The sequence below is a fragment of the Neofelis nebulosa genome, chromosome 3 (genome assembly GCF_028018385.1).
Source record: "Neofelis nebulosa isolate mNeoNeb1 chromosome 3, mNeoNeb1.pri, whole genome shotgun sequence".
In the NCBI taxonomy this organism is placed as follows: domain Eukaryota; kingdom Metazoa; phylum Chordata; class Mammalia; order Carnivora; family Felidae; genus Neofelis; species Neofelis nebulosa.
The window spans coordinates 40,572,710-40,585,095 of record NC_080784.1 but is presented as its reverse complement, the minus strand read 5'-3'; the positions used below and the strand labels follow the sequence as shown (position 1 = coordinate 40,585,095).

At 43.4% G+C, this 12,386-nt stretch overlaps 1 protein-coding gene across 5 annotated transcripts in view; it reads right to left on the bottom strand.

The window, feature by feature from the left end:
* Positions 1–613: 613 nt before the first annotated feature.
* SH2D4A (SH2 domain containing 4A) overlaps positions 614–12,386 on the bottom strand; it is a 59,371-nt gene continuing 47,598 nt past the window's right edge. For all 5 annotated transcript variants that reach the window (XM_058720455.1, XM_058720458.1, XM_058720456.1 and 2 more), the window contains 2 exons: positions 2,377–2,597; positions 614–1,890 (listed from right to left, as the gene is read on the bottom strand). In XM_058720455.1, the coding sequence (XP_058576438.1) occupies positions 1,798–1,890; positions 2,377–2,597 (314 nt within the window). In that variant the 3' untranslated portion in view covers positions 614–1,797. The remainder of the gene's footprint in view (positions 1,891–2,376; positions 2,598–12,386) is intronic.

Here is a 12,386-nt window from a genome sequence, read left to right as displayed (position 1 = left end):
CGTCAGGCTCTGGGCTGATGGCTCGGAGCCTGGAGCCTGTTTCCGATTCTGTGTCTCCCTCTCTCTCTGCCCCTCCCCCGTTCATGCTCTGTCTCTCTGTCCCAAAAATAAAATAAAAAAAAAAAAAATAAAAAATAAAAAATAAAAACACACGTGTGCACTCATACACACTCACACACACATGTCCCCCACACTCTGTCGTTACATTTCATACAACCGACTGCCTCACGGACTAACTGCTGCAGCCCCTGCTGCTTCTGGAGGAATGCAGATACAGGGACTAGGCCTGAAGTGCAAGGAAGGCTCCATCTCCCCAGGAGAAGAACCTGTGGCTCAGAGCATAGGAGCATCCTTGGTCACTGCCCAGAGGGCCAGCACCCCTGCTGGGCCGGAGGCTGGGGTGGGGATACAGTGGGGCACAAGACTCCTGGCTGCGGGAATCTGCATCCCACTTGGGAGGTTACTCTTCATCTTCCTTTTTCCTTCATTATCGGGGAGGAGACTGTAGAGCAACAAATGGTATGTGATGTGTGTCACGTTCCACAATTACATGAACTTCTGTGTTCCTTTCCCAGGGCTGCTCTAACAAATTACCATAAACTCAAAGGCTTAGGGCAATAGAAATTTATTCTCTTAGAGTTCTGGAGTCTAGAAGTCTGAAAACAAGGTGTCAGCAGAGCCACATTCCCTTCCAAGGCTCCAGGGAAGGCATGTTCCATACTGCTGTCCTAGCTGCTGGGGGTTGCCAGCACCCCCTGCCATTCCCTGGCTGTGGCTGCATCTCTCCAGCCTCTGCCTCTGTCGTCCCATGGCTGCCTCACCTCTCCATGTCTGTTTCCAAATCCCTTCTCTCCTGCTAAGGATGCCAGTCATTGGACTGAAGGCCCACCTGAATCCAGTATGAACCATCTTAACTTGATCACATCTGCAAACACCCTGTTCCCAGATAAGGTCACATTCACAGGTACCAGGGCTTAGGACTTCAACATATCTTTTTGGGGACACCGTTCAACCCACAAGTAGTACTCACACAGCTCACTATTCTGTTCTGGTCTACCCCTACCGGTAAGCACCTCATGCCTCATCCTGCGTGACGTGCTCCTGGATGGAGCCAAGGTAGACTGGGCAAGCACCGTCCCGCTCATGGAAACACACTCGCAGATGTCTGCTTATGTCTCTACGGTCCGTGGTATTTCTTTACATGTTAAGTCTCTCCTACATTTTTAAACTCCTCATTCAATTTACATTCCCAACTTTTGTTCTTCTGTGTCTCTTACATCCTGGCTCCAGCATGCGTGATAAATGAAGTGTGTTTGCGGGGTCATTTCAGCCATGAGTAAAGGCTTTTTTTGCCAGCTCCCCAAAGCCAACATGAAACTTAATGTAAACACAAACCTGAGACATTTCAAAATGACGCAAAGAGGGGTCATGAAATACTTCACATGAGCTACTAGTTTTTGAAGTAATGCCTTAATTCCTAAAAGGTTTTGATTCCTTCTTTGTTCATTTTATATACATCATTAAGGTTGTATCCTTCATGTTAGGTAGTTGCTGAAATTGGGAATCATCTCTCTTTACTTTCAGAGTGAATATCCTGCAGAGGCAATTTTCTTTTAACATTAAACTCCAGCATTTGTGCAGAAGAGAGATTTCCGTGGGGCTTTAAGGATACTTCCAGTTGATCAGCATTGGCTCTGCTGCAGGGTGACTTTGGCTTCACATACAAATGTCTATTTCAGCGATGTCTGTCCAGAGGAAAGCCCAGCTGGAGGTTACAGGATGACACGATGGAGACTGTCACTCAAAGAGCTCCAGGTAGTCGGGTGGCTCATCCTGCTGACCACAGGGGTACAGAAGGAGCTCTCTCCCCAGGGAAGTTATAGGTTCCTCCTGTGAATCAGAAGGCATAGGTCAGGCTGGGCTGTGGGGGGGGGCAGGTTGTTAAGACAGCATAAATAACATCATGTCCTTTCTGCCTCCTCAGGGTATATAACTTCTTGCTTGCCCTTAGCTTTATTGGTTTATGATAATCTTAAAAGAGATTTTTCTCATCTGCAAATTGCAGATTTTCTCATCTACAAATTTCCCTCCCAGGCTTGAGTTCTAAGTAAGAGTGGTCTCAGATGTGGTCAGTGTGTGCACAGATTTTTAGAATCTTCTACATTCTCTGCCCCGGTGGGTTCTCCCTGAATATTTGAGGAAGAACTAGGTTCAATGATAAAGGAAATGCAATTAAGAATCCTGATTATCTGGAAGAATTATCAAAGACTAATCCCATTACTTGTCTCAATCTTTTTTCTTGTAATTGCCTTTCATTGCCTGGGCTGCTGCAGGACAACAATTCACAGAGCAAATTTAGTCTGCACATGGTTTCACCTTGTGATATTCCACCAGCTCCGCCAGGGTGGCATGCTGGAGCCGGTCCACACCCAGGAAGCTGTAGGAGTCCGTAGAGGCATCTATGAGGAAATGTTTGCAGCCATCCTCAGACAGATAGGACAGGGCATAGCCTTTGATCCTTTCACTGACTCGGATCAGAAAACTGCCTGGCACACATGTGCTCAGAAGTTCATTTGCTCTCTTTAATGTAAGAATTCCTGTGGGAAAGAAAAGCAGGTATTTCAGCCAAATCATTTCCAAAACTTTCTTCAGTTAAATATAGCTGTGTGGATAAAGTTTCATAAAAAGTAACAGCAACTGTAAGTCCATTTTGGTTCTTAAGAATACAGTGCAGTATCATTCATCTTCTGGTATTTGGTAACTGGGCCAGCCAGGTAGGTTACATAAGCAAATGGATAATATAAATGAGGGTGTGCACGTTTACCCTTCAGAGTATGTTTCCACCAATGCACCCAGTTATCACACCACAGCTGTTAGGTAGCTTCTGTGTCTGGCATCCTAGAAGCATTAGATCTGGAAGGGGACTGGAAGTTGCCTTCCTCAGTTTATTGACGAGGACTCTATGGCCTGGAGAGTGATCCAACATGGTCTTAAACAGTGCTTCTCAACCAGCACAATGTCTAGAAGTGTATGATCGACATCTTTGGTTGTCATGGGCAGGGAGTTGCACCTGGCAGCCAGTGCAGAGAGGCCAGGGACGCTGCTAAACATCCTACAGTGAATAGTACAGCTTCACACTGTAAAGAATTATCCAGCCCAAAATATCAACAGTGCCAAGCTGAGGACCCTGGTCTAGGAGTCAGCAAGTCAGTGACAGAAGAACCAGGATGGATCCAAGTCTTCAAGTGCTTTCTACAATAGCTACTCCTAAATCATGCTTCAGTGGCATTTAAAGGAATACAAGTATTTACTTATAAACATATATATACACCTATATATATGTATGTATGTTTATATATGTATATACATATGCTTCTATATTTATGTCTCCATATGTTTGTCCTAACATATATTAAAACAATAAAACTCTTCATATATATTAAGTTTTATATGTATATATAGTTTAGATGCCTCATAAATTCACACTAATTAAGACCAGTCTTTCCCCCAACCAGTCCAAACTCATGAGGTTGACTCATGTTCCCAATTTCCCTTCTAATTCCCATTGTAATTCATCAGATGAATCACTAACATTGCAAAACATATAGAAGGTATGCAAACACATCTTGGAGAGATGGTAACGTCGTTCACTTATTCAGCAAGTTTGGATTTGGGAGGACGAGCGTTATTCTCCCCCTGTTCCCTTTCACCACTGCAGAGAGAAGCTCTTTCTCCTCCTGTTCCACAGTTAGCTCCGTATTGATACTCTGTATCTTATTATTAGGGGAAAAAAACCCAAAAACCTCCTGGTGAAAGGGCAATGGATGGATCATTACAGTCCTTTAGTCTTATTATTAATAAAGTTAACTGAGAATTGAACCCTAATTATCCAGAACAAAACATTAAATAAAACCATTTCTATTTTACTTTAATAAAAGGGGGATTGAAAAATCACCTGTTCTCAGGGCACCTGGGTGGCTCAGTCAGTTAAGCGTCCAACTTTGGCTCAGATCAAGCTCTCACTATTTGTGAGTTCGAGCCCTGTATTGGGCTCTGTGCTGATAGCTCAGAGCCTGGAGCCTGCTTCGGCTTCTGTGTCTCCCTCTCTCTCTGCCCCTACCCAACTCATGTTCTGTCTCTGTCTTTTTCTCTCAAAAATAAACGTTAAAAAATTTTTTTAAAAAATCATCTGTTCTCCCCCAGCCAAGACGAACCACTCAGCCCTTCTCCTGCCTTCTCTTCTCCCATGCACCATTCAGGAGGCCCCAGGGCCTGCACCTTGAAGTCAGAGCGTTCAACCCCTGTGAGGCTCAACCCCAGTGAAACGCCACGATAAGAACTGGGGATGTTGAAAGGCTTGGCAGATTCCCCCACTCATAGATAGGAAGCATCTCTGAAACAGAAGAAGAGTCACAACCTCTCTCCTCAGGCCTCCAGCTCTACTGCGATGATGCCCAGCAGGGTTACCAAAGCCTGTGCTTTACCTCCATTACATCCAGTTACCTTTCTGCCCTATCCTTGACAAGACTGGGCCAACACAATCTGTGGCACCACTGATACTGGTAAGCCTCTTGGATTAGCTGCTAAACTGTCCACTGTAGGTCCTCAAATGATACCCATATTAAGTTCTAACAGATATGGACCTGCTGCTACTGTTGGTCTGTTGTACCTTTCTAGACACACCTCATCCTATTGATAGATTCCAGAGGACAACCATAAGCTGAAACAAGGCAACAGGTAACCAGCCTGCCCTGAGACTAAACATGACTGAGGTCTCAAGACTCTGTGTTTGATTGTTATGGAACCAGGGAGATTTTTCACTGACACTGAAAACTCCCCTTCAGAGGTGAGGGGCTAACAAACCACTAGTGAAAGAGAAGCAGCATTCTGGAAAAAAGATTTCTCTCTTCTTGCAGACTTACTGACAGGCTAACTCTGAAATTGCAAGTTACTTCAACAGATGGGGTAGATGTTATAATTTATAACATCAGCATGTTATCCAGATGGATTTAGATTCCTAAAATGAAAGCTACTCTGGAAAATTATAACTGAACCTGGGTTAAGGTAGGTTAAACTCCTCCTAAAATCAGGTCATGCAGTAGCTGTAAATCAAACTCCCCCAAACCTCTCAAACTGTAATTATTACCCATTACATGCAGATCTTGGCACTGTGTAATCTCCAGAGACACTGGAACACAATAAAATGCTTTTGAGGCGAATCACAAGTCATAATGGAGACTTGAACACAATGGTACTGACAACAGGTTCAGAAGTTAAGTGTTATGGAGAGGATGCTTTGTTCTTTTTGCTTTAAAACAGGATTATCATTTCTGAGGAGCACATTCTTTTGGCTCCTCTGATGATACTGGTCCAAATATAATCTGCTGTTCCATCGAGGGCAGTGGGCACATCCAGAGATGCCTGGCTATGATCGCTACCAAGCAGTGAGCTTTGTCTGCTTGCAAAGAGAGTTCCTGAACACAAAGCCAAAATCCAGCATCAGATATTAATCACCGTGGATTCGGGCAATCTCCTTACAGTACTGATCATTCCCTGATTTACCCCTGTGCGTGACTCTAAGAATTCTAGAGCAGCGGTCTTCGTCCGAGCCCCCTAAAGGCAGTGTCACCTCCAAGCAAGTTCCCTCTGACCAGCTCTCTTCACACATATTACAAAAACCAAGCCTATGTGAGTTCATAGGAGGATTTCTGTGCTAGTGAAGAGGGGTAAATAAAAGCTTTCTTTTACTTCCTCAATTTTTGAAATGAATCAGATCTTCACCCTCCCATGCTCTGTTTTAAGCTGAATCCAGGCAGGGTGTGGCAGGACTACTCCAGTCCAAAAGGAAGCAGATGTCACTGCATAAGGTCTAACTAGATGGCTTCTGGCTTTTAAAGACCCTGGCGCAGAACTGGCTAAAACCCCTGAGGGCCTGAATACCCAGCATGGAGGTTCACAACAGAAGGAGTTGAGAGGGAGCCGAGAGAAACGTCCCACTACTTTCTGTGTGTGATGCCAGGGCACTCTCTAGAAAAGTGCTATTCAACAGAATTTTCTGTGGTGATAGACATGTCTGGGCTGGCCATGTGGAGGCCACTAACCATATGTGGCTACTGAGCACCTGAAAGGTGACCAGTGTGACTGAGAGCCTCAAACTTTCATTTTATTTAAAAAATTTTTATTTTTATTTATTTTTTTTATTTTTTGAGAGAAAGCGTGTGCACAAGCAGGGAAGAGATAAAGGGTGAGAGAGGGAGAGAATCCCAAGCAGGCTCCACTCCCAGCCCAGAGCCCCACACAGGGCTTGATCCCATGACCACTAGATCATGACCTGAGCCCAAATCAAGAGTCGGACATCCAACCAATGGAGCCACCCAGGAGCCCCAACTTCTAATGTTAATTTTAATTAATTTTGGTATAAAGAGTCACATATAGTTAGTGGCTACCATATTGGGCAGCACAACTCTAAATCCCACTGGGATGAAGGCAGACCTCCATGACAGGCCCAGGAAGACTATTTTTTGCAGAAAGGGTGAACAGATCTTAAGAAACTTGAAATAACTCAGAAATTCTAGCATGGCCCTAGTTGAAAATCAAGTGACAGCAACTACCTCACAGAAGAAGGGCAGTTCTCTGGGATGCCCTTCTCCACAGCTTCCTCCTGGAAAATGCCTACTCATCCTCCAAGATTCAACTCAATAGCATGAAAATAGCATGAAGCTTTCTGACTTCTCCCTGAGCAGTAAGTCAATGTTCTTCTACACCTGCTGAGCACCTGGTTCCCACCTCCACCTGAGACTCACCTGGTCTATCCAGGGTCTCACCTGGTTCCCCCTCCATCCTGGCAGGTGCTATCCACAGCTCTGTCAGTGTACTCACAGCACATTCTACTCTGTGTCTCCCTGCCCCACCTCCTTGTGATCTCATGGAGGGCAACTGATTTATTTTCACACTCTCAGCACCTGCCACTTAGAAGATGCCCAGAAAAGAACTAATGAGTAATTTTGTCTTATAATCAAGCCAGAAACTTTCTTCTCTAGGACACTTCTATGCAGCTACTGCCCCTATTGTTATTGGTAGAGAATTGTTATCGGTAGAGACAAGGGATGCCCTCATGTTTCTCTGAAGGACTGCTAACTTTGTTTATATGTGTACATCTGTATGCCCTACTTCCAGAACCTGGAAAATATGTGTTTCAAAATCAGATGAAAGGTAACCAAATACCTATAACATGTAGAGTTCTTAATGTCTGCCTGGCACTACTCAAAGTGTGCATTATTTCATTTAATCCTCAAAGCAGCCTGACAAACAGGTACTATTCCTACTCTCAAATCACAGATGAGAAAATCTGCATCAGAGAGAACATCATAATGTGTTTAAGGTCACTGAGGTAGGCCAGGAGAAGCGCTGGTCTTGAACCCAGGCAGTCTCACCCCAGAGTCCAGGCTCTCATCCACTCAACCTGAATACTACCCCTGTGCTAGTGTTTCACACTGCTCAACGAGCTTCTATTTACTATTTACTATTTAATTCTCAAACAATTTGAAATAAACAGAACTGGTATTATTATCATCACCACACAGATGGGAAAACTGAAAGAGAGAAGATATGTGCCCAAGGTTATAGGATTAGTTAGTGATGGTTTCAGGTCTCTTGTCTCTTATTCAAGTATTTTGTTTTTTAACCCCACAGGCTCATGAAGTTTTCCTGAAATTGGCTGAAAGTAAACTACAGTATTTACTTCACACATTTCTCACCCGGGCAACATAAAGAAGATGAATTTTTCAGTGATTACTCAAGTACAGTTGCCTGGATGTAGGAGCAACACATCGGTAACCTCTGCAACCTCCCCTAGGCTCAGGATTCCCATTGCAGAGCACAGAGGGTTTCAGCTTTCTCCTTGAGCAGCATCAGGTCTGCTGAGAGCTGCCCGTAGGCTGCTGCCCTTCCAGAGCTCTGCCAGGAGGCCCTCACTCCTTCTTCTGTCATCTGTCCCACACTCTCTGCCTCTTGGGCTTCCCAGAAAACCCTGCAAGGAAGGGATGGCACTAAGACAACTTACATGAAGGAACACATCTCTGCTGTTAAGGTGACATCAAAGTCCCACACTGCAAAGTGCCAAGGTTAGGGGTGAGTAAAAGAAAAACTGAGTTTTAGAAGAACTCATTTCCAAGTAGCAACCCTGCCAGACGCAAAGGGCACATGCTATCCATAGGAGGTCTTAAACTTGGACGAGAGCTCTATATTTCCCCCCTTCAGCTCCCTTCCACCTTATGCTTTCTTTAACCCCTTCAGTATTTACAGGAAGTATTTTTGGAGAGGCCCTGGGATCTGCCCTAGATTCTCTATATGGAGGGGAGATGTATGGTGATGTCAAGCTCTCACCCTTGGGGTCTCAGGCACCTTAGGGGTGAGGAAAAATAGAGCTCTTAAAATATTATTCATGTTTCCTTAATAATTCAAGAATAAAAATCACATAATTTGTTCTTTCATCATTACCTTAATGATTAACACTTATTAACTAGGGCTTACTATGTGTCACATTCAGCTCTAAATATTCACATATATTAACTCATTGAATTGTTAGAATGATCCTATTAAGCAGATGATATCACTGTCTGCATTACACAGAGGGGAGATAGAAGATCGGAAGTCACGTGACTTGCCTAAGGCCACACAGCTGGTTGATGGGGCTGGGATTTGACCCCTAAGATGTTCTCTTAACCACTACAACTGCGGCCTCCTTTCCCAGAATAAAGAGTATCCAAATTTTATAAAGAAACCACATGACAACAAAGAAAATTCTGACAACAAAACCATAGGTTAAAAATACTTCTCAAAAGGGGCACCTGGGTGGCTCAGTCAGTTGAGCATCTGACTTTGGCTCAGGTCATGATCTCATGGTTCATGAGTTCGAGCCCCTCATCGGGCACGTTGCTGTCAGCCCACTTCAGATCCTCTGTCCCCCTCTCTCTGCCCCTCTCCCACTCGTGCTCTTTCTCAAAAATAAACATTAAAAAAAATTCTCTAAATACCAGGATCCCCCTTTCAATAAAAAATCTGAAGTCAGACCCCCAAAGCAGGTCACTCTCTTTTGCCACAGCCTCCCCCAACCCCCCCCCCTCCGCCCCCCGCCACTCCACCCTTCCCTTGCCTGCTTGGTCCCTCTTGGTCCCTCCAAGAGCACAGTGTGAAATAACACTGGAGCCTGGGCATCAGTAATGGGAAGCTTGGGGTCCCAGGCACATACAGGCCATGACTCCCAGTGGCTGGCAGCATTAGGATGAGGATAGGTGCATCATTTGCAAAACTCAAGTAAGCAAGGTCTTTGGGGTTAATGGACTATTCTGAACATTAATGGAAATACATACTAATGTTTTTGCAACCGGTTTGCTACACTGGGTAATTTATGAGAAAAGTCAGGGTCTTGGGAAAAAACAAAAACACAACCCACAATGATGCGTAGTATTTGCTGCCGAAAAGCTAGCTCTTCTCAAATCTGAATAAATGTATGTAGCTTTAGCCTCTTTATGTTTCGTCTTCAGTTAGCTTGGAAATCTGAATCCTAAGCAGTCAGACAGGAGAACTATGGAGAATAATTCAAAGTGTTTTGATGCCATTAATGTAGATGAAGGCTTCATGCTAAAATGTAGGTGAATTCCCAGGGCTCCTTGCTAAGGCCATGCTGGTCCCTCTCAAGGGTAGGACAGTGGCTGGCAGGGAAGGGGCCTGCACTAGTCCTTCCCTGCCACACTCACACAGGGACATATTCTCGCTGCTGCCCACAGCCTACCCACCCTACGCAGTGTATGAATCATACATGTAAATGAGGCAGTGCTTAGTAAAGGAAGAAACTTGAAAATCTCTGTAAGAGGGGGGCAAATTTTGCTGGCTGCACAGTTAAGAAATCGCCACTCCTCGGCAAAATAGTCAAAGGACAGATTATCACTTATGAGTGCCAATTCACATGTTCATTAAAATTTTAGCCTGAAGGAAATCTTGGGCAGTCTCTGAGACTCCGTCCACACAATCTCTCCCGTTGTACGCACTTGGTCCTTAAGGCCTGTGTGGCAGGGGCTGCAGGCCAGCACACTGCCAAAGGACAGGGACACGGGACTCCACTTGGACAGTTGGCTCTAGGGAACTTAAGTCCCAGACAGCAACCGCCTCCTCAGAAATGGATAGGACTTGCTTTCCAAGGAGAATGAAAATTTGGAGGATGTGTCAGAAATGGAAGCAATCAAAATAGCTGCAGTGTGAACTATATTGAAATCCCACAGATGTTAAAGGGATTTGCTTTTTAAGTAGCTTAAAATATAAAATATTGGGACTGAATCATTTAGAGGCAGGTTCAGCTATAAACCATGAAAGCAAAAGACATCCACAAGAAACAAATCAGGATGGAAATACTTCATCAACAGTCTAATTATGTTCATATTTGAATAAGGAATGTTCATTACATTTCAGCAGAATAATGATCAACTCTTGATGCTTAAAGCAAATATGTGAATCCTCTAACAACAGAAGCAATTAGAAAATTCCTAAATCAGAAATTTGTTTATACACTTATTGCTAGCTTTTCCCCACCTTCCTATTCCTAGTCCCTGATGAATTCTAAGCTCCTGAACACTGTCATGTATTAACAGGAGACAGGAAATGCTAATGGAGGGAATGAAGATAGGAGTCTATGGGTTTCTGAACAGACTTTCAAACTTCAGTTTCATTTATTTGTTGGCCCTTTGCTCTAAGAAGTGTAAAAAAGCATGTTAGTGAGTACAGATAATTATATATCTACACACTTTGGATACTCCTATTCATGAACCAGAATAAGTAAAATGACTTTGAAGGATGTTAAATTTAGCCAGGAGGACTCTCCAACACTAATCACGAACTTTATGAACTTTCTAGACAATAACATGTGTTTTAAAGACTGCATTGTGACCAACCAGATGCAAGAAAAAAATGAATAAAAATAAGGACTGTATTTGAGGGTCAAGATAGTCCAACACAATGAAAGGAGGGTGGCAAAGAGAGAAGAAAATAATCCTTTTTAAGGAAACAAAACCAAACAGACTTAACTACAGTATACAGGAGATTTAAATTTAGAAAACAGAAGATACGGCTTTAGCAATTCCAGGACTCACTCCCATCTCTCTGCACCTTCCCTCCCAACATCGTGCTCAACCTAAACTGGCAATGTTCTGCTCAACTTTTCCAAACAACTTTATTCCCTGTTTTGGGGGTGGTTGTTCTTTTGTCCTTCCAAATTCCTGTTGCCTTCTGGGGTGACCTCCTAGGTTCTGGGAATTTTAAGGACAAGCCCTAAATAAATACTTGTCAAAACAGCATAGGACAGTTTTTGCAGTAATAAAGATCTATTTTATTGAAGTGCTACTTATTCTTCATATATGATGCTGTTATGACAGTATTTTGTGGCAAGATTAGGATTCTAAAGAAGAGAAAAGCAGAGAGAACAGGAAGGGTGAATTTACTCTCCAGCTGTTCAGTTCTGGTAAGCCATAACAACAGAAACACTACGTGCCAGGCACTGTTCTAAGCACGTCACATATATTAGCTGATGAACTTTTTTCTTAATGTTTATTCATTTATTTTGAGAGAGAGAGAGAGAGAGTGAGTGAATGCCGGAGAGGGCAGAGACCATGGATCATGACCTGAGCCAAAATCAAGAGTTAGACACTTAACCAACTGAGTCATTCTGGTGCCCCTGATGTACTTTAAAAACAAAACAAAACAAAACGAAAAAACAAAAACCTTACTCTATAGTGTAGATATCATTATCCCCATTTTACAGAGGAGATGAACATACCCAGATCTAGGGTCTTGGAGTCTTGTGCCAAGCCTGTACTATACAGTCGACCCTCAAACAACACAGGGTTGAACTGTATGGTCCACTTATATGTGGGTGTTTTTCAAATAAAAATAGTACTGTATGCATTTTCTCTTCCTTATGATTTTCTTAATAATGTTTTCTCTAGTTTACTTCATTATAAGAATACAGGCATAATACATATAACATACAAAATAACTGTAATGTTATCAGTAAGGCTTCTGGTCAACAGTAGGATATTAGTAGTTAAGTTTCTGGGAAGTCAAAATTTAACTGTGCAGGAAGTTGGCACCCCACCCCCTGCATTGTTCAAGGATCAGTTGTACCCCTTTCCATGCTAAGAGCCAAGAAAACTCTGTGCTTCTTGGGCTGTACATTGAAAAAAACATTTTTTTTTTCCTCACATTTATTTATTTTTGAGAGACAGAGAGTGTGAGCAGGGGAAGGGGCAGAGAGAGAAGGAGACACAGAATTGGAAGAAGGCTCCAGGCTCTGAGCTGTCAGCACAGAGCCCAACGCGGGGTTTTGAACCCACGAA